We start from the raw sequence: 20,133 nt of genomic DNA, 5'->3' as shown, positions 1-20,133 counted from the left end.
GCTCCTTCCACTCCAGTCAGTAAACGGTTTAGAAAGAGTCTGACTCCGCCTCCGTCATTGACGCTGCGGCGTCGGACCTCGGCTTCCCCGCCCGAGGCGCGCGGCTCTAAGACGGAAGCGCTCGACGGCGGACCCGGGGCCCCGACCCGCGCGGTGACGCACTTCCGGCGGGCGCGGTGACGCACTTCCGGCGCGCACAGTGACGCGGCTGCGCGCTTTCCCGGGCGCGCCCTGCGGAGCGGCCGGACGAGCCAGGCGCCCCGGCTCCCTCCGCGCGCGGCGCCCTCTCCCGGCCGCCGAGAAGCGGCGGGGTCGGAGAAGGCGCGCAGAGCCCGGTTTGTCCGCTGTTGCCTCCCGCGTGCGTCTCCTTCGCTGTGTCACGGTTCCGTGACCCCTGCAGGTTGAGGGCTACGGAATCGGAGAGGCGCCGAGCTGGCGCTGTGCGCGCTGCTGCACGGGCCGGGCTGGGGAGGGCAGAGCCGCCGCAGGACCACCGATAAAATCCCAGCTCAGAGCCCCGGGCGTGGGTTCGGGAGGCCAGTGCAGCCCGGGGGAGACGTTCCCGCCCACTGAGGGCCCGAGGCTGGCCCGGGGCTGTCACGGGGCGGGCATGGCCAGCATCACCCAGCTGTTCGACGACCTGTGCGAGGCCCTCCTGCCACGCGCGAAAGCTCACCTGGGTCAGCGCCGCGTGAGTCGGCAGAGGGCGAAGCGGAGCCTCAAGAGGGTGGCCTACAATGCTCTCTTCACGAATCTTTTCCAAGACGAGACCCGTAAGCTGCAGCCTGACCTCGCAAAGCTGCCGGTGGCAAACAAGGTGCTCATGCTGTCCTTTGACTTGAGGGTAGGTGGCCTGGGCCCCGAGGCTGACCGTTTGGAGGAGCTTGTGGAGACGCTGGTCGCAGCGCCTTGCTCTCCGCTCGTGGAGGTGGGGTCAGTTTTGGACCTCCTGGTTCGGCTGGCGGGGACCGGGCCCCCTCAAGTCCTGCGGCGCCGCCGGGACTACTTCTTCAATAACAAGCACGTTGGGAGGAACATTCCCTACGGAGGCTACGACTGCTGTGAGCTGAGTGTGTTTGAGATGGATGTTCAGTCTCTGATCTTCAGAGAGGAGCATTTGTGTCAGGACATGATCCACAAAGCCCTTCAGGTGATGGAGGCCCCGCCCGGCACCGGCCTGCCCTCTGTTGGGCTCTTCTCATATGGTGACCCCTGTGGTGACAGGTTTGAGAGAGACACCCGGGTCTCGCTCTTCGGAGCCCTTGTGCACACTCGCACGTACGACATGGACGTCCGGCTGGACTTGCCACCCGTGCCAGACAGCGCAGACCTGTCTGGATTAGCCATCAAGGTAGGGTGCTGCTTGCCCATCTGCGGCTCCCAAGGCATTGGGAGCTGCCTCCTTTGGCCTTTTTGCCGTGGTAAAGGTAGGGTAGCTCCGGAGGCCAGATAACCCAGTGGCTTCTGGAGGGGGCTTCCTGGGCAAGCACGTCGCTGCCCGCCCGTCGGCCAGAGCAACAAGCTGCTTTTCACCTTTTACCTGAGTGTTCGGTAGCCGCATGTGGCCAAAAACGTTCATGTTACACATGTGGTTTTGTGGGCTTTTTCACCTGTAACGTGGACTTTTCCCTGGATTGTTAAGTAACTCATCATCTGAGTTCATGGTTTTATAGCTGAAAGGATGTGCAGTCCTTGGTCAGTCAGTCCCTCATGAGGGATTTGCGTTATTTCCAAACATAAGTAATGCTATAGCGAACTGCATACTTAGTCTCTAGTACGATTTTACTGCCGGGTTCCCCAAAATGGAATATCCAGATTGGAGGCATTTCTTGAAAAATCTCATCATAAGTTCTGTTGGAGTTTATGCATTGTATGAATTGGAAATTGACACCTTAGGAGATTAATTCATTAAGTGATTCAGTGGAGGCAAACACTGTGGCACACACGTGCTCAAGAAAAACAAGAAGCATTCTGTTCGGTCCTTTCCGTGTGAGCGAATGGAGACGCGGGAACGCCCTGGAATTCTGACCCCACTCGGGTGAGATTTAGACCCAAACAGGCACGTACTGTTTCCCTCTTCGCTCCGGCCCAGGTCCCTCGGAGCGTGGATCAGTCTGAGGACGAAGGCTTCCAGTCAGCGTCCAACTTGACTCCTGACTCCCAGTCTGAACCGGGCACGACCCCCGACATCGACCTGTGGGATGCTGTGCTCACCTACGAGGCCAGTAAGCGGAGGTGCTGGGAACAGGTCGGCTGGTATGTGAGCCTTTGCCTTCGAATGCACTGCCTTCCCTGACCCGGACCGCGCCTCCCCTCAGAGCTCAGGCCGTCCTTTGTAGAATGGGGGGGTAATAGGATTAGGCGCCCGAAAGTTTCCGTCAAGCTAGTGCTCAAAGTTGTCTTTGTTCGGGGACTGGGGAGGGACGCAGGGGGAAAGGACTTCCAGGCTTCACGGAGGCTCCCACTGTGCCAGGAACTTCTGCAAATCACCCTTCAGAGAAGTCAGGGGGCGACCGAGTTACACCCTCACCGTGAGGGCCCCCGGGCGTGGGGTGTTGCTGCAGGAACTTTCTTCATGCCCACTGTTCCTCACGTCTAGGAGGACTGAGGGGCGCTCTCTGGCCGGTGAGTTCTGGTCATGGCAGTGTCCCCTGACTGCTGCTAGCTGCTCACTCCCGGTGCCTCCCCCGGTCCAGAGGCCTCTGCACTCAGGACCTCTCAGTCTGTAATGTGTCGTATCTCTCAGAATCTTCGGGAATGGGAAGAGAGGACATAGATTTCCCGAATGTTTGGTCATGCACCCTCGTGTCACACCTTGTGCTGGTGGTTCTGGGGACTGCCCGTTTGGGGAGCACTGAGTGGCGGAATTGGGGTTAGCAGGGAGCTGCGAGCCTTCTGATGCGGCGTTGGCTCCTGCCGGGGCTCCTGCGGGTGAGCAGGTGCTCAGGGACACAATTCTTAAGTTCCTGTTGCGTGTGGGCACTGCTCCTGCCCGGGCGGCTTTCCTGGCGTGGTTGTCTTCCCCCACGTGGCTCTCTCCAGGCACAACCCTCTCCCCGCCTCCCTAAGCACTGTCACTGCGGTTGTCTCCAGGCCCCTTCTCTGCCCTGTCACCCTCTCAGGTCCTAGTCCTGTCTTTTGTGTACGGAGCAAATTAACCGTCTGGCTTTCTGCCTGCCCTTCACATGTCTAAGAACTAGCCCAGCAAGTCACACTTTGTTTTGTAAGTACATGCTGGTGGTATCTCATTTATTAGTTCCTACTTTGACTCCAAGAGTGAAGACATGTGTTAAGAAGGGCTCCTCCTGGTGGCTGATTGGAAACAAGTTTACAGAGAACTTACTAGCATTCCTTGCTGAACCAGGGGCCTCTCATGCAAGCCACACCTCAGGGAGAAGCCTGCACTGTGTTCCTGCCGGCTGAGCCACCTCATGAAGGAGTTCCTGGGATGGCATTTTAACTAGTAGGACTGAGGCTTCCCCGTTCAGTCGGAGCTTCACAGCTACATCCTCGTCAGCGTCTCCACTGAGCAGTCAGCAGCTCCATTCTGACTGATCAGGACAGTGCTTTTAGGGCCAAACTGAGGACTTGGAGTCAGACCCATCAGGGGCCAGGGGCAGGGACTTCTTTCTATGTATAAATCAGCTCCTGTTTGGCGTGGGGCGCACACCTTCCGGCGGGACTGAAGAGTGTGGATTCGTCTCACCTGAGCGGAGCTGTCTCGGGCGGGACCCGGGCATCTTGCGGGACTGGGGTGGCATAGCACCGGGCCAGGCCGTGGCGTCCTAGTTGCTTAGAGTCGAGCTGTTTCACAGTTGAGCTGATTGCACTGAGTGGTCTCTCCACACACCGCACCCCAAGCTGGGGGCTCCTGTTGGCCTTGAATTAGCAGCTGACACTGCTTTTCTAGGCTTAGTTTTCTAGGTCACTGTTTAGAAGACGCGACTGTTCTTGGGGCCTCTGTCTCTGCCGCGGCACCGACTGTCCATGTTTCCACTGTGCGGTGTTCCCTGTGAGGGGCCTCGCGCCTGGCAGCGTGGGCCTGGGTGGCTCCTGCAGGACGACCGCCGGGCGCCGCCTCTGACCCTCTGCTCCAAACCTCACCCCGTTGCACCTGCGCCCCGAGGCCTTTCACCCAGGTTTATTTGGTGAATCTTTTGAACCTGTTTCAGTATTTAAGTCCCCTGCTAGTTGGCTGCCATGAGCTCTGGCAGTGGGCAGGTAAGGAGGCTGTGTTCCTGGCAGAAGCAGAGCTCCTGGTCCCCCTGCAGCCCCAGGATTGCCAACTCTGCCCCTGCCTCTGACCTCTGGAGGACCCGTCCCCTGTGCTACTCCCCAAGAGCCGGGCTGGTCTGTGGGATCCTTCTGCTGTTGCCTGGGGTCTGTCACCCATCCTGGGGGAAGTGATTTGTTAAGGGCTGAGTTCTCTGCAGGGACAAGGGTGAATTTGGTGTTTTCCTTCATGGGCTTTTCTCCCTTGGCTCCAAGTCATGGCGGGTAAAATATACAAACAAAATGTACCAGTTCAGTGGCATTTGTGCATTCACATTGTTGTGCAACCATCACCACCACCATCTCTGGAACTTTTTCATTCTCCCAAATGAAACCTTGTCCCCATTAGACACTAACTTGCTCCCCACGCCGCCTTCCAGCTCCTGGTACCCGCCCTTCTCCTCTCTGCCTCTGAATCAGACTTGCTGGGACTTAATATAAGTTTGGTCATATAGTACTTGTCCTTCTGTGACTGGCATAATGTCCTCAAGGTCCATCTTCGTAACAGGTGTCAGACTGCCCTTTTTAAGGCCGAGCGACACCCCATCGTGTGGGTGGACCACGTTTTCTAACCCACTCTTCCAGCGACGGACACTTCCATCTTCGGAATCTCGCTGCTGTGAACATGGGTGTGCAAGCTTCGAGCTTGTTTTTAACGTAAAAATACTCTGCGGGTGGCCATCCCTGTCCCCAAGACCCCAGTGTGCCCTCGTGGGTCCCGCTGCCCCCAGGTTTCTGCACGGAGTTGTCCTAATGGGATGGATCGTGGCCAGCGCTGAGCCTGCCAGACTGAGAGGCTGCTCAGTGGTCAGGATTCACCCTCAATCTGTATTCGACGTCTTATTGTTCCGAATCATGTCCTCTTGCCTTGTTTGTACAGCTAAGATGGCTGTGGCTCTGTCTCCCACAGCCCCCCAGGCCACAGAGAAGAGCCCTACCTCACTGAGGCAGGAAGGGACGCCTTCGACAGGTTCTGCAGGCTCCGCCACGGGGAGCTGCAGGTGCTCGGCGGGGGCCTCCTGCATGCCACGCGGCCCGTCCTGGTGAAGGAGCACGAGCTGGTAAAGGATGCCCTGAACGTCCTGATCGGGGTCGTGTCTACCACGTTCCCCCTCTGCCAGGTGAGGGCGCTCACGTGCGGCCACCGTGCCAGCGCGGGGTTGACGGCGACGCTGGGCGCCACGCAGGGTGGAGCACTGCCCGATGCAGCGAGCCCAGAGCCGGGAGCCCGAGTGCTGGGCACGGCGCGGCCTTCCTAGCGACTGCAGCGATGCTCCCTTCTCTCATTTCTAAAATTTGTCGGTGTTCTTCTACAAACTGAACAAAAGCAGGCTGTTCATTGCTGGCGAAGCGCCGGCATCAGGCCCGCCGTCCCCATGCCCCGCCCGGCCAGCGTCCTGGGCTAGGGCCGCGCGCAGACCGGCCTTGCAGGCGGGTGACTGTGCCGGCTCTTCTCACTTCCGGGACAGCTCTTAGGTTCAGCCGTTGCTCTGTTTGGAGTTTTCTTTGGCATGTGGCGTAAGGAAAGGGTGCACCTTCATTCTTTCGCATGCAGAAGTTCAGCTTTCCCAGCACCATTTGTACTTTTCCCATCAGATGGTCTTGGTACCTTATCAGAAACTGGTCACGTGCGCGAGGGTTTGTTTCTGGGTTCTGTCGCGTTGCATCGGTCTATTTGCCCGCACGACAGGACCGCACCGTTTTGATTACTGTAGCTTGGTAGTAAGTTTTGGACTCAGGAAGTGTGAGTCCTCCAATTTTTTCCTTCTTTTTCAAGATTGTTTTGGTTATTAAGGTCTTTTTGCATTTTCATGTGAATTTTAGAATAGGTTTCCGTATTTCTGCAAAACCACCATTGGAATAGTGATGGGGATTGCACTGAATCTGTAGGTTGCTCTGGAAAGTGCTGTCATCGTAACAGTATTAAGTATCTCAGTCTGTGAACATGAGATGTCTTTCCGTTTATTTAGACTCAGTTTGTTTCAGCAACGTTTCACCGTTTTCACGGTAACAAGCCTTTTCTCCTCTTCTTTACTTTCATCTCTTAAGTACCTTATTCTTATGTTGCTATTGCAATTAGAATTGTATTCTTAATTTCTTTTTCACATTTTTTTGTTAGTACGTAAAGACACAACAGATTTTCATGTGTTGATTTTAAGGCTGAAACTGCTGAATCCATTTGTTGGCCATGACCGTTTTTTACGGACTGTCAAGTGGCCTCTGTATGTAAGATCGTGCCATCTGCGAACGGAGGCAGCTTTACTTCCTTCCCGAGTGGACGCCTTTTGCTTCTTTCTTGCCAGTCGCTCTGACTGGAGCGTCCAGTCCTGTTGGGGCAGCGAGGGCACGAGCAGGCGTCCGGGTCTGGTTTCTGATCCTGGGGGAGAGCGCTCCCAGTCTGTCCCCACGACTGACGTGAGCTGTGGGCTCCGTACGCGGCGTTTGTCGTGCTGAGCGGCTTCCCTTCCTCTCCTGGTCCACCGGCCGTTTCATCGTGCCAGGGTGTTGAGTTTTCCAGGCGCCTGTTTTGGGCACCATGGAGGTAAACTTGGTTTTTCTGCCCCTTCATTCTGTCAGCGTGGTAAATAACTCATAGACGGAAAGAAGGAACCACGTAGCGGGCATCTGCGCGTTCCCGATGGATGCCTTTGAAGCGGATAACTTGTCAATCAGAAGCTTGGTGTTAGTCACTTACATTATAGGAGAGTTTTGGTTTTCGATTCAGCGTCCTTGTTATAGGTCTTTTTAAATTTTCTGTTTCTTTCTGATTCAGTTTTGCAACTTTGAGTATTTTCAGGAATTTGTTTTATTTAGGTTGTTTGGTATTTTCTTACGATCCTTTTTTATTTCTGTAAAATCACTAGTGATGTCTCACTTTCATTTCTGAGTGTTTTTTTAGCTATGCTAGAAGTGTCGATTTGGTTGATCTTTCAAAGAGCCGCCTTTTGGTTTCATGATTCTTTTTATTGTTTCTGCTCTCTGTTTTATCTCTGTTCTCATTTTTGTTGTTTCCTTTTTCCTGGTTTGCGTTTAGTTCATTTCTTTTTATAGTTCCTTAAGGCGTACAGTGGTTTTTTTCTTTTAAATTTTTAAAAACTTCTTTAGTTTTGCAGTGGAGTTACTGACGTGAGACCTTTTGAGCGGAGGCACTTGCGGCCACAGGTTTCCCTGTTGCCACGGCTTTCACTGTGTCCCCTGCGTTTGGTTGTCAGCCTCTCTGGTTGTAGACGACATCGTGGGAAGAGCTGTGGCAGGTACTGCGTTCCTTGTTTCCTCCGGGAACATCGCAGGCGTCAGGCGCTCAGACCCGGGGCCCTGTGTCAGAGCCTCCGTGTCCAGGAGGGCTGCCCCGTGCGCACCTCCGGCCTCCTCCTGTCGTGTGTGGAAGGCACCCTGTCGTCCCGCGCTCTCTCCCGCAGATGGCGCGCGCCACTTTAAACGTGTGTGCCCAGTGTGGTCAGTGAAAAGTTACACGGCGTTTCTGTGTGTTTATTACTGTGGTGGGACAGCGAAGTATGCTTTGCGGCCATCTCCTTTTTGCTTTTGGGACTTCCTGTCTGTGTCCTGGATCGGGACTCTGTCTTAGGGGCCCCTGGGCGGTGCCGTGGTTGGGCGCATGCCACAGGCGGGGCTCTGGAGGCCTGGCCTTAGCAACCTCTTCCCTGCCCTGTCCAGCCGACTCAGGCCTTTGTGGTGAAGCAAGGCATCCACGTGTCGGGGACGTCCCCCGAGAGCATCAGCAGCCTCCTCTCGGAGGTGGCCGAGTGCGGGACCCACTACGCACGCCTGAGCCACTTCTCCCTGCAGCCCGTGCTGGACTCCTCGTGCAGCGAGGGCCTCGTGTTCCAGGTAGGCCCGACCTCCTCAGGTCCCAACCCGGGGCCCTGTGGACCTCGCTTTCCTCGTAACTTGTAAAGCCCAGAGGTCATCCTTTGGGAATGGCATGTCTCACCTCATTGTCACTTCACTGGAAACCTGGGCAGACACATTCGGGCTATGGGACAGTGGGAGGCGGGGGTGGTGACATTTGTCAGGCCTGGGGGAAGGGCCAGGCGGTGTGGAGTGGGCCACGCAGTTGTTCCCCATTGGGTCCCCAGCAAGCTGCACGGCGACCGATAGGGTGGACCTCCCTCACTTGGCGCGTCAGAGCTCTGGGAGCTGGGGAGCCCGGTCTTCCTCACAAGCCTTACAGCTGGCCCTGCGCTGCACAGTCCCCCGGGACAGCAGGGCCGTGTGAGGGCAGGCACGCAGGCTGAGCCGGGTGCTTTGGGAGCCCCAGCGGGTCGATGCCGGAGGCAGGGCGTGTGGGTTCCTTCACGCTGTGGCACTCAGCTCGGGGGTCGGGGCGCCATGACGAGGTTCCGGTTTTAGACGGTGTAGACGGAGTCCATGGCAAACGAGTTGGAGTGGGGCCGGGCAGGCAGAGGGAAGCTGACGAGGGCGGGACTGCCCGTGGGTCACCTGGGACGCAGCAGGTCGGTGTCTCCTTGCTGGTGGTTGGGAGCATTTCCTGCCCACCAGCCGTGAGCTGCCACCCGGGACACGTGTCACTGAGGCCCCAGTGCCCTGAGCCACCAGAGACTCCATCGGGGTTGGCATTTGCACAGTGCTTGGCCACCCCTTCTAGACCCCGCCGGGGATCCCCAGGTTTATTTCCCAGGGCGTCTGCCGCTGGCCACAGGGGCCAGGTGTGCAGTGCACCAGGGGCCCTGGTTCTCAGCTAGGTCAGGTCGTGACCGGAACTGTGGCTCCAGGGTGGGGGCAGCGCCCAGCCCAGCCCCGCAGCCCAGAGCGCCCCCTCCGCCTGCCCACAGGCCTTCACCAGCGGCCTGCGGCGGTACCTGCACAGGGTGGGGGCAGCGCCCAGCCCAGCCCCCCAGCCCAGAGCGCCCCCTCTGCCTGCCCACAGGCCTTCACCAGCGGCCTGCGGCGGTACCTGCAGTATTACCGGGCCTGCGTCCTCTCCACCCCGCCCACCCTGAGCCTCATCGCCATCGCCTTTCTCTTCAGGAAGCTGGGCCGGCAGCTCAGGTGAGCCGCACGTGGCGGCCAGTGTGGGGGATGGGGGCAGGGACTGTGAGGACGGCCCTTGCTCCACCCGAGCTCACCAGGTGCTGGGTGCCACGGCGGGCACCGTCCAGGGCAGGGCTCCTGCCTGAAGGACACACAGGGTCCCCACAGATCTGGCCCCTGGCACTCGGGAGCTGTTTAGCTAACCCAGGCCGAATGTCAGATGTCAGCAGGCATGTCTAGGTAAGGGACAGTGAGGCGTGGGCCCTGGGGAGTCGAGTTCAGGTGGCGGGGAGGAGGCTTTGCAGGTAGAGGGCAGGAGTGTGGGGGCCCCAGCGCACGCACGCCCTTCCCCCCACGAGAGCGCTGCTGTGCGCAGCACAGACGGCAGTGAGGCGAGAGGAGGCTTGGCGGTCACCCAGGCCAGAGGTGGCGGCGACCTGGGCGAGGCCTGGGGGCCCAGGGGAGGGTCCTATACTCAGGAGCCTTGCCTGAGCCTGGGAAGGAGCTAGGGCGGGGTCCAGCAGGAAGCCGCAGTCTGAGGTCCTTGGGGTGCAGGTACTTTCAAAAACCCAAAGCACAAAGATAGGGAAGGGCCCGGGACACATCCTACGCACCTGCTCTCACCCGGGCCTGGGGCTTCTGAGCCCCTGCGCACCTGCTCTCACCTGGCTTCCATCTAGGTACTTGGCCGAGCTCTGTGGTATTGGAACCTGCGGAGAGCCCAGGGCTGCATTCCCCACCGTGAGTTGTGCATTCTTGCTGTGTTGGCCCGCCGGGCTCCGGGAAAGGGAGCCAGGCTGAGTGTGGCTGCGGGGTGGGGCTTCCTCCTGTGCACAGGGCGGGGCGTGTGTCCAGCCCTCCCCTTGCTGTCCCCAGGGCGTGAAGCTGCTCTCCCACCTGTACCAGGAGGCCCTGGACAACTGCAGCAACGAGCACTACCCGGTGCTGCTGTCCCTGCTCAAGACCAGCTGCGAGCCCTACACCCGGTGGGGCCCGGCGCGCGGGCGGGGCTGCTGGGGTCAGGGCAGATAGGGGAGCATCTGCTTGGTCAGACACCTGCTGTGGAGGGGAAGGCAGGGTTGGTGGGCTCCCTGGGCAGAGCACCACACCCCGTGGCCGCCACGCCTGCCCGCCTCACCACCGGCCCGTCCATCCGGCAGGTTCATCCACGACTGGGTGTATAGCGGAGTCTTCAGAGACGTGTACGGCGAGTTCATGATCCAAGTGAACCACGAGTACCTGGGCTTCAGAGGTAGCGGCGGCTGGCTGTGGGCTGTGTGGGCCTCCGTGCCGTCGGGTGGGCCGGGGCAGTCGGCGGGTGCAGGCCAGCCACGTGTCCTGTCCCATCTGCAGACAAGTCTTACTGGACGCACGGCTACGTGCTCATCTCCCAGGAGGTGGAGGACTGCGTGCCCGCGTTCCTGAAGCACATCGCGCACGACGTGTATGTCTGCGGGAAGACCATCAACCTGCTGAAGCTCTGCTGCCCGCAGGTGAGGACGGGCCCTCGTCTCCAGCTCCTGGGAGCAGAGGTCTGGCTGGAGCAGGGGTTTGGTGGCCTCAGAGAGGTGAGGGGTCCCCATTCTGGACCTCCATGCCACAGTGGCAGGAAGAGCGAAGTTCCCCAGGGGCAGCGTGCCCCTTGTCCCAGTGGGCAGGGTGGTGTGAGGGGGGCTGGCTGTGCTCTGGAGTGGGGCCCTCTGCCAGCATCACATGGCCAAGGCCCGGGTGGATAGATGGGCAGCCTTTGCGAGGTGCTGGCTGATGTCTAAGCAGGGAGTCATGCTGGATGCATGGGCCTGGGGGCTCCAGGCAGCAGCAGCAGTGGGCGGAGTCCGGACCAGGGGCCCAGTTGGCCAGCCGAGTGCAGGGCCTGACAGGGTCAGGCTCAGCTGTGGCCAGCGGGTTCCCTCGAGTGCCGGGCTGGAGCCGCCAGGACAGGTGCAGGGCCTGTACAGGTGAAGGTTTCCTGGAGACTGGCCGCGCGCGCTCTGGGGGGCGGGGCTCCCAGGGTGGCGTGGAGCAGGCGTCCAGTCTGTCCCATCTGGCTGATGTCAGTGAGTGGCGCTCCTCCAGCGAGGCGGGCTGTGCAGATCTCCAGATCTTCACAGCTTCTTCTGAAGCCCCTCGTGGGGTCGGACCTGGTAGCAGCTGCAGGGAGCCTTGGCCTGGGCACGGACCCCAGGCAGCCTGTCTGGTGCCCTCAGAGCCGTGGAGGACGTCATGCCCCCTGGTTGAGAAGTGAATGGTCCACATGGGTCACCGGGAGCGTGGACATGGTGTGGACGGGGCCCACGTGTCACTGGCTCAGGCGCCACCCCCCACTCCCCCCTGGCAGCACTACCTCTGCTGGTCCGACGTCCCTGTGCCCCGGATCTCGGTAATTTTCTCCCTGGAGGAGCTGAAGGAGATCGAGAAGGACTGTGCCACTTACGCGGGGCGGATGGAGAGGGTGGCTCGCCACAGCTCTATCAGCAAGGAGGAGAAGGTGCGAAGCCCACGGCCAGGTCTCCCCTCCTGCCTCCCTCTCCTCCAGGGCGCTGGGTTTGGGGTACGGTGGATGATGCTGCCCAATCCTGTCCTGGGGTGCGCCTGGTGGGAATGCCTCGGCCAGGGGCTCTGTCCTCTTCTCTTTGGGGTGGCTGGGCTCCACCTTCCCAGGGAAGGCCCTGAGCCCCCAGGGTCCCCTGCAGGGAAAGTGCATGGGGACCTAGGGTCTGGCCCCAGACGACTCCTCAAGAGCATGCTGACATCTTGGAGCCTTGTCACTGTGAGGGTGGCTGCTCACCCTTAGAGCTTGGCTCTGTCTCTGGAGGAGACCACTTGGGGTCTGAGCAGCCCCTTCCCAGGCCACCCTCCACCCCAGGGGAGGGGATGCAGTTAGAATGCATGGGTCACCGATGATCTTTTTCAGGAATTAAGAATGGAAATTGCAAAACAAGAGTTAATCGTGCAGGCCCGCGAAGCGGCGTCCAGGGTCCTGAGCACGCTGAGCGGTGCGTGTGGCCCGGGTCCTCCCAGTGGTTCTGGGGGCGGCCAGTCGGGGGCCCCTCTCAATGGCGCCCGTCGTCTCCACTAGATCGGCAAATGTCTGAACGGATGGCCTCGGACGCCCGGAAGCGAGAGCAGTTCCAGAGGCTGAAGGAGCAGTTCGTGAAGGAGCAGGAGGTGGGTGGGCTGCGGGCCCGGGTGGGGGCCGGCGCGCGAGGCCGGGCTGACCCAGCGTGGCTGGTGCGGGTGTGTCGTGCAGCGACGCCGGGCGGCCAGGCAGCAGGAGCTGGCCGACGACTTCAGCTATGCCCGTGAGCTGCGCGACAGGGAGCAGCGGCTGAAGGCGCTGGAGGAGCAGCTGGAGCGGAAGGCGAGGTAGGCCGGCCGTGGCTGGAGCCGGCACTCGAGGCCGACCCTCTGGGGCGGGGCTGTCGCACGGGCGCTGCACCTGGTTTGACCTTAGCGACGGTCCTTTCACTTTTCACTTCGAAAATGTTCACGTGGCCTTCTCGACGCCGTGCTTTCGGATGACGCTGTGTTCAGGTGCCCGTAGCCGCCCGCAGGACGTCTGCTCGTGGCCGGCTTGCGTGGACCGAAGTCCAGACAGGTCCACGCAGTGTCTGCTTGTCCCATCTTGTCCGCTTTTTAAGCTAAGCAGCTCCTGTTCATTTCATTCTAAACCTGTCGTGAGCCTGCCGGACACGGGCGTTTGCCCAGCCCAGCACCTGATGGTTGGTCTTGTTGCGGGGTGCGCTTGGCCCGCCCTCCCCTGTATCGCCCCAGGCGGGGAGCAGGGCTCCTGTCCTGCAGAGGCCTTTGTGGGAGGGGCTGTCCCTTCCTGCTCAGGGCCTGGGGCATGTTGTCCCGACCGACCGGATGTCGTTTGTGGAGCTGAGGCCTGGAACCAGCGATGTGCGAACATGTCAGTGCGTGCGACCGTGCGTGCTTCATGCTGTCTTTGTACACACGTCCACATGTGTGGACCTGCACACACGTCTGCGTGTGCACGCGGGTGGGGGTTATTCGTTCACATGTGGAGGGAATGGGCCTGGCTCGTGGCAGCCAAACTGGAAACATCCAGTCTGGTTCGAACCCAGCTCCCCGCCAGCGAGAGGGTCGCAGCCTCGGGGCAGCCTCCGGGGCTGGCTTCGGATTAACCCGGGCGAGTAAAACACGTGTGCCGCGCTCTGTGCCCTCTGCGCCGGCCTCCAGGCCCCTGGGCTTTGCCCTGGGATAGGACGATGCCGTCTGCAGCTCAGGGCACAAGGCCGCTGGAGGGCCCTTGCCTGTCCCTTTGCCTCCGGGTGCCCAGGGCTCTCTCCGGTGTCTGCCAAGCCCTGGCTGCCACCTGCCCCCAGGGGCCCCCAGTCTGCTGGGCAGGATGACTGGTGGGTTGAGGTTACCTCTGCAGGAGCTGCAGGGGCCCAGAGGGACCAGCTGGTGGCCTGGGCAGGGTGCTGGGCTCTGCAGACTGCCTCCTGGGCTCCACCATGGGGCCCCATCCCAGTTTGCAGGGAGCCAGCTGGACGTTGTGGGGTGCCTGGTGACCAGTCCTCTGTGGGTGTGGCTTCAGGCAGGCGCTGGTGGACCATTACAGCAAGCTGTCTGCAGAGGCGGCCCGGCGGGAGCAGAAGGCGCTGTGGAAGACCCAGAGGCGCAGACTGGCGAGCGCCCGGCTTCGTTTCCTCTCGGAGGACCAGGAGCGTGTGCAGGTGCCACCGTGGCCTCGGGGGCCAGCGTGTCCTGTGGGCTCTGGGGACTCGGGACCCCCTGAAGCTGCATGGGACCTATATGCCCTCCTCAGGGCTATGACTCCCCAGGTGTTCAGAGCAGGCAAGCCGGGGAGAGGCCGTGCTCAGCCACACGGTGCTGTTGTGGGTGGCGGGCCGTGGCCCCGTGTGGCCTCTGGCGGCCGTGGGTCGGATTGCACGGGGCTGGGTGCCAGCTCTGCTCCTCGCCGCCCAATGTTTACCCCACATCCTGCTAACTGAACTCCAGGCGATGCTGAAAGGCGTGTCTGAGGGGAAGTCCCTGGGGCCGTCAGCCATCCTCCCGAGGGCACACTCCCAGGTGAGGGGCTGGGGCGGGGTCCAGGGTGGGCAATGGGACTGGGCCTGGGCGCTCAGGCCTGTGCTTCTTAGGGAGTACAGTGGGCACCGGGCATGTGTCCTCAGAGCACCCACTTTATGGTTGCAAAACCGAACTTGGGGACAGAGCCAGATAGCTGGAGGGAATAACGTGCACTTGTGTTTCAGGCCTCGTCTCCAGGCCCCGAGCATCCTGATGGAGGCGGCAGCTGTGATGCAGAGCAGCGTGTGGCTGCCCAGGACAGCGCAAGCAGGCCGACCCCGCAGCCCCTGGAGCCTGCTGCAGCCGGGGCCTGCAGCCTGGGGCAGGCGGGGGCACTGGGGCCATTCTCTGCAGACCTCAGCCTCCAAGACTTCCTGCCGCCCGGCCAGGGGGCCGAGCAGCCCCCACGCACTGCTGCAGTGGCCATGCTGGAGGCTCTGCAGACCGTCGACTCAGACCTGCCTTCCTCGGTTCCATCCGCAACAATGGGCACCGGTCCCTCAGGACCACAGGAATATGATTTCAGGACCGTCCTGAGGCCAGCTGTGGTCCCCTCGGGCTCCCCAGGGCCCCTCCAGACCGTAGCAGCTAGATTGGGTTGTGAGGAATCGCAGCTGTGCAGGGACACTCACGTGCAGCCGGACACGCACGTCCCGGGTGAGCAGGTGGCTCTGCCGAACCCGCACTCGCCCAGTACCAGCCCCCGCCAGGAGGAAAGCAGCCGGGCCAGGGCACAGCGCCTTGGGCACGCGTCAGAGGGCGCTGTTCCCACAGCGGGTCATGCTTCCGGAAGGGCCCGTTCCCGGCCGCGGTGGAACGTCCACGGGCACGTGTCTGACGCCAGCGTCCGGGTCGGGGAGAACGTGTGGGACGAGGTCCCCACCCGGCCACGGTGGAGCGTCCACGGGCACGTGTCTCAGTCCCACATGCTGCCGGGGTTGCTCCCAGGGGAAGGCCAGCCCGCCGAGGCCGGGCCCCGTCAGCACGCCCCTGACCACTCGTCCCTGTCAGGCGTCGGCCTGGGAGCGCAGAGCCCTGCCCGGGCCTGCGTGCCGGGGCTGCCCACAGAGCCGGCTTCAGAGCTGGCTTCGGATGGCTCCTGCACTCAGGTGTCTGGCTCCAGCCACGGGGAGGACAGTGGCCCCCAGGCCTTGCCGTCTGCTGTGGCTGCACCCAGTGCTCTGGGAGACAGCATCCCCGAGGAGCCAGGTGATTGGGACCCCAAAGCTGTTTTGTCACCGGTGGCGTCTGTGGGTGCGAGGGGGAGGGAGGAAGGCGAGAAGCGCGCTGTCCCGGGACTCGGGCAGTGCTGCCCCTCAACGGGCCACTGGCCCTGACACCCCCTCCCGTCTCATTGGTGCCTCTCAGGCCCCGGAAGGGACGGGGACAGCGAGGACCTCTCTCCACGTTGGCCTTCCAGGTCCCAGGTCAGGGGACAGCCAGCGGGTGGTGCAGGGGTGGTGAGGTTCTGTCCTGCAGGGCCAGGCCCACGTGGCCACCTGCCCGCCCTCCCCGAGGCGAAGGGCGGGCACCGACACTGGGCTGTTTCAGGGAAGCGCAGCCACCCAGAGCAGCCCAGGCCTGGAGGAGGCGGCGGCCGCGGCGGCCCGGGCCCGGGAGGAGGCCTACCTGGCGGGCCTGGCGGGCCAGTACCGCCTGGAGCAGTACCCAGACAGCTACGAGGCCATGTGTGAGTGAGGCGGCCGTGGTAGGTGGGCGGGGGCCTGGCCGGTGTGTCCCCTAAGTGCGACCTGGGCCATCTTGTCGTGCAGCGGAGCCTCCCGTCGCCCGCCTCCTCCACCACGGGCTCCCACAGGCCTTCTCCCTCCCCGAGGACCCCCGGGGACAGTCGGATGCGGATGAGGCGGTGGTGCCGCTGAGCGAGCTGCTGCCGCTGCCGGTGCTCATGAAGCACTCGGTCACAGCCCCGCTGGCCGCCCAGTGAGTGCCTGCCCGGGTCCCAGGCGCGCATCCCCGCCCAGCCTGTGGCGCCCCGCACCCCTGACTCCAGGCCCCTCCCGCCAGCATCTCCCTGGTGAACAAGGCCGTGGTGGACTACTTCTTCGTGGAGCTGCGCCTTGAGGCCCACTTCGAGGCCCTGCGGCACTTCCTGCTGATGGAGGACGGCGAGTTTGCCCAGTCCCTCAGCGACCTGCTCTTTGAGAAGGTGACCCCCGGGTGTGGAGGGGTGCGGCACACCTGGTGCGGGTGGCCGGGACACTCTCAAAACCCTGTACCCTCTCCCGTTCAGCTCGGGGCGGGGCAGACGCCCGGAGAGCTGCTCAGCCCGCTGGTGCTGAACGCAGTGCTGAGCAAGGCGCTGCAGTACAGCCTGCATGGTGACTCCCCGCACGCCGCCAACCTCTCCTTCGCCCTCAAGTTTCTGCCCGAGGCCTTTGCCCCCAACGCCCCTGACGTGCTGAGCTGCCTGGAGCTCAGGTACAAGGTCAGCAGGGGCCCAGGTGTGGGTGGGACAGGGCTGGGACAGCGGCTGCGCCATGCCCTGAGCTGGGCCCGCCCCCACAGGTCGGCTGGCCCGTCAACATCGTCATCACCGAGAGCTGCCTGAGCAGGTACAGTGGCATCTTTTCCTTCTTGCTGCAACTGAAGCTCATGATGTGGACACTCAAGGATGTCTGCTTCCACCTTAAACGCACAGGTGAGGCTGCGCTGGAGCCCCCCTCGGCGTGTGGGGCAGTGGCCGCTCACGCCTCACCCCTCACCCCTCACCCCTGCCCCCCGTGCAGCCCTGGTGAGCCCCGCGGCTGGGTCTGTGCAGTTCCGCCAGCTGCAGCTGTTCAAGCACGAGATGCAGCACTTCGTGAAGGTCATCCAGGGCTACATCGCCAACCAGATCCTGCATGTCACGTGGTGCGAGTTCCAGGCCAGGCTGGCCGTGGTGGGCGACCTGGAGGATATCCAGCGCGCCCATGCCGAGTACCTGCACAAGGCGGTCTTCAGGTGAGGCATGGGCGCTGGGGACCGCGGCCCGGGTCTGGGCGCACCCAGCGGCAGCTCGGCTCTTGCTCCCCAGGGGCCTCCTGACAGAGAGGGCGGCGCCCGTCATGAACATCATTCACAGCGTCTTCAGCCTGGTTCTCAAGTTCCGCAGCCAGCTCATCTCCCGGCCCTGGGGCCCGGCCGAGCACCCCAACTTCGCCCTCATGCAGCAGTCCTACAGCACCTTCAAGTACTACTCCCACTTCCTCTTCAAAGGTGAGCCGTCCCCACGGGCGGGGCTGTGGTGGGGACAGGCGGGCAGGTCTGCAGGGGGCTCCCCAAGGTGCTCACGGCACTTGCCTGCCCGCAGTGGTGACCAAGCTGGTGAACCGCGGCTACCAGCCGCACCTGGAGGACTTCCTGCTGCGCATCAACTTCAACAACTACTACCAGGATGCCTGAGCGCCGCGCGGGGGCGCGCCGGGGGCTGAGTGACCACACTAGGGGTGAGGAAGCGGCTGCTTTATTTACAGGTCCCCAGCCAGCAGAAGGCGTGCAGTGCCGGCCCCTCCTAGTCTGGCCGGGGCAGGAGACTACTGTGCGCTTCCCTCTGCTGAGCTGGCTTTGCGCGCTGAGGGTGGCGCTGGGCTGCTGAGTCCGCATCGGACAGAGACGGGTCAGGTCCTGACTGGACGTCTCTGCTGTCATGGAGAGGCGGTGTGGGCGAGCTCCGCTGGCCGGTTGACAGGTGCCACCTCTTGGACTCAAGTTAGACTCAGGGCCTTGGGGCCTCCCGACGTGGAGGCCCCAAGGCACTTACGAGGATCAGGTGACACAGAGCTCCGCCGCCCAGAGCGGGGGCCTGCTGCTGTAGGAGCGTTGCCCGCCGGCCGCCCCCTCAGGCTCAGCAGCATCCGGGACCTCGGGGGCCTCCCCGTCCCTGTGGTACGGAGTCTCCAGCAGCTTCAGTACTCGTCGCACCTGGGGGAACGAGGTGGGGTTTTGGGGGCGCCCCCCCCCCAGCCCACCCCCGGCTGTGGGCCCCAGGGACACAGCTGGGACAGGTGCGCCCTTGCCTCTGAGAAGTCTCCGTTCTCGGCCGCCTCGATGGCGTTGTGTGCAATGTAGTTCCGTAGCACGTACTTGGGGTTGCTGGCGTGCATGGTGCGCACACGCTCAGCCTGCCAGGTGCCGGTGTCCCCGGCGCCCTCCCTGTCCTTTTCCAGCCGGACTCTGGAATCACATGCAAGCCCCAAGTCCTGCACACGGCCCCCTGGGTGGGGGTCGTCTGCAGCCACCCTCGGGGAGGTGGTGCCACAGGCAGTCAGCACCCAGGGCCTCGCGACTGGACGGCGGGTGGGGCCGGCCTCACCGGTACTCCTGCAGCCAGGCGGCCCAGTGGTCCTTGTTCGTGCTCAGCAGCTCTGCCGGGCTCAGCTGCTCCAGCCGCGACTGCTGCTCCACACGCTCCAGCTCCTTCGTGATGTTCGCCTGCGAGCCGAGCAGCGCGAAGAGCTGCGGGTTGGACTGCGCCAGCATCAGCATCATGGAGAGCTGCCTGCGTGGGGGGCCGTGTGAGTGTGCCTGGCAGCCATCGGGGCTCCCACCGCTGGCTGGGGCCATGGCCTGGGACCGCCGGATACTTGGCGGTGACTGTCCTGGCCCAGAGGCGGTAGCAACAGCCTCAGCTGTCCAGCCACACTATCTGTGACCCATAGATGAAGCAGACGTGGGGGCACCTGCCAGTCACCAGCCTGAGGAACGGAGACCACTGCTGACTCGGGCAGACCCTGGGGGCGGCACCCATCCCAAAGAGGAGTCGGGGACCATCTTTTTCCTTGGCCCCCATTACCTTTGTCTCAACCCAGCAATGATTTCCTCTAGGGGAAATGCTCTCAGCTCTTCCCATGACGACCACGAGCTGGATCTCCCCCCACTCCCAGAGGCACCTGGGGGTCGGGGACAGCCCGACGCCCCTCGCCCCATCTCACTGGCTTTGTTCCTCCACCCTGAGCTCCAGCTCAGTCCCCATGCTGCTGCACTAAATTCTCAGATCACAACCTGTTGGCTTGTTTACTGAGTCCTACAGCCATACTTCCAGGTGTTCCGCAGGTGTGGGCAACACCCAGTGGGGACAGCGCAGACTGCTCTGGCAGGGCTAGCCCAGGGAGCAGAGCCCAGCCTCCCAGCCTGGGCCGTCTGACTCACCCACCCCAGCAGCGGCACTGCCGGCCTGCCCTGTGCCCAACGAATGGGCCTTGGTGTCACAGGGATGTGACCATCCCCCAGTCCTGGGAGCAGGGCAGCCTCCTGAACCCCTAGGTACCCAGAAAACTGTATCCTATGTTCCCTGACGTGCACGTGCCCCCACGCTGCCCTAAACATCCTGCGTTTCCGCAAACATTCCAAGGAAGCAAGACCCGGATACCCACCGAGGGTCCATCTGGGGACGGAAGGCGAGCCTCAGCTCCTCCAAGGAGGCACACTGTGCAGTCAGCGCAGTCAAGACGTCAGCTTGGCCCGGTGCCTCCGGCTCCACCGGGAAGGAGCTCAGCAGGCAGAAGGTGTTGGTGAAGTCAGCACCTGGAGCACAGAGTGCTCAGTGCTGGGGGCTGGGCCCTGCACGCCCCTCCCGCGGCACCACCTGCTCGCTGGCCCACATCCCCCCCCCAACACAGGCGCCGGAGCCCTAGTCAGCCGCAGGTCCGGGGCCCTGGACCCTCTTCCAGCCTGTTCCTTACCCCCCACCCGGCTCAGCCACCACTCTGAACCAAGCAAGTCACTCAATCCCTCAAGGCCTGCAGCCTCAGTTTCTTCATCTGTAAAATGGGTACAATAGTGTGGGCA

At 62.2% G+C, this 20,133-nt stretch overlaps 2 protein-coding genes across 4 annotated transcripts in view; one reads left to right on the top strand and one right to left on the bottom strand.

Moving 5' to 3' along the window:
- The first annotated feature begins 220 nt into the window (after window positions 1-220).
- Window positions 221-19,346, top strand: TUBGCP6 (tubulin gamma complex associated protein 6). 2 transcript variants are annotated; one of them, XM_016125289.2, is made up of 25 exons: window positions 221-1,351; window positions 2,093-2,256; window positions 5,183-5,393; window positions 7,948-8,121; window positions 9,182-9,303; window positions 9,966-10,026; window positions 10,162-10,271; window positions 10,446-10,537; window positions 10,639-10,778; window positions 11,624-11,773; window positions 12,200-12,281; window positions 12,365-12,453; window positions 12,536-12,651; window positions 13,850-13,988; window positions 14,275-14,346; window positions 14,532-15,555; window positions 15,715-15,773; window positions 15,898-16,036; window positions 16,119-16,287; window positions 16,372-16,513; window positions 16,598-16,792; window positions 16,873-17,005; window positions 17,094-17,307; window positions 17,381-17,562; window positions 17,657-19,346. In XM_016125289.2, the coding sequence occupies exons 1-25, from the start codon at window positions 611-613 to the stop codon at window positions 17,746-17,748; spliced, it is 4,812 nt and encodes a 1,603-aa protein (XP_015980775.2). In that variant the 5' UTR covers window positions 221-610; the 3' UTR covers window positions 17,749-19,346. The 2 variants fall into 2 exon arrangements, with proteins under 2 accessions (XP_015980775.2, XP_015980776.2); XM_016125290.2 differs by having other exon boundaries at window positions 611-1,351; window positions 17,126-17,307.
- Window positions 17,794-20,133, bottom strand: part of SELENOO (selenoprotein O) — a 16,162-nt gene continuing 13,822 nt past the window's right edge. Inside the window, exons 6-9 of one of the 2 annotated variants that reach the window (XM_016125291.2) lie at window positions 19,719-19,869; window positions 18,659-18,844; window positions 18,363-18,519; window positions 17,794-18,267 (exon numbers count right to left, since the gene is read on the bottom strand). In XM_016125291.2, the coding sequence (XP_015980777.2) occupies window positions 18,103-18,267; window positions 18,363-18,519; window positions 18,659-18,844; window positions 19,719-19,869 (659 nt within the window). In that variant the 3' untranslated portion in view covers window positions 17,794-18,102. Of the gene's footprint in view, window positions 18,268-18,362; window positions 18,520-18,658; window positions 18,845-19,718; window positions 19,870-20,133 lie in introns of those variants that run through there. The other variant, XM_036237754.1, reaches the window with a different exon arrangement.

Source organism: Rousettus aegyptiacus, unplaced genomic scaffold, assembly GCF_014176215.1.
Source record: "Rousettus aegyptiacus isolate mRouAeg1 unplaced genomic scaffold, mRouAeg1.p scaffold_m13_p_2, whole genome shotgun sequence".
Taxonomy (NCBI): Eukaryota; Metazoa; Chordata; class Mammalia; order Chiroptera; family Pteropodidae; genus Rousettus; species Rousettus aegyptiacus.
The sequence above is the reverse complement of the archived record's forward strand: the minus strand, read 5'-3'. Positions and strand labels throughout refer to the sequence as shown.

Excerpts from the sequence above, each read along its gene's own strand:
- TUBGCP6 (XM_016125289.2), top strand. The coding sequence starts at position 611 with ATGGCCAGCATCACCCAGCTGTTCGACGACCTGTGCGAGGCCCTCCTG. Across the intron at positions 13,989-14,274 it reads AGGACCAGGAGCGTGTGCAG|GCGATGCTGAAAGGCGTGTC; the intron begins GTGCCACCGTGG and ends ACTGAACTCCAG. Across the intron at positions 16,514-16,597 it reads GCGACCTGCTCTTTGAGAAG|CTCGGGGCGGGGCAGACGCC; the intron begins GTGACCCCCGGG and ends TCTCCCGTTCAG.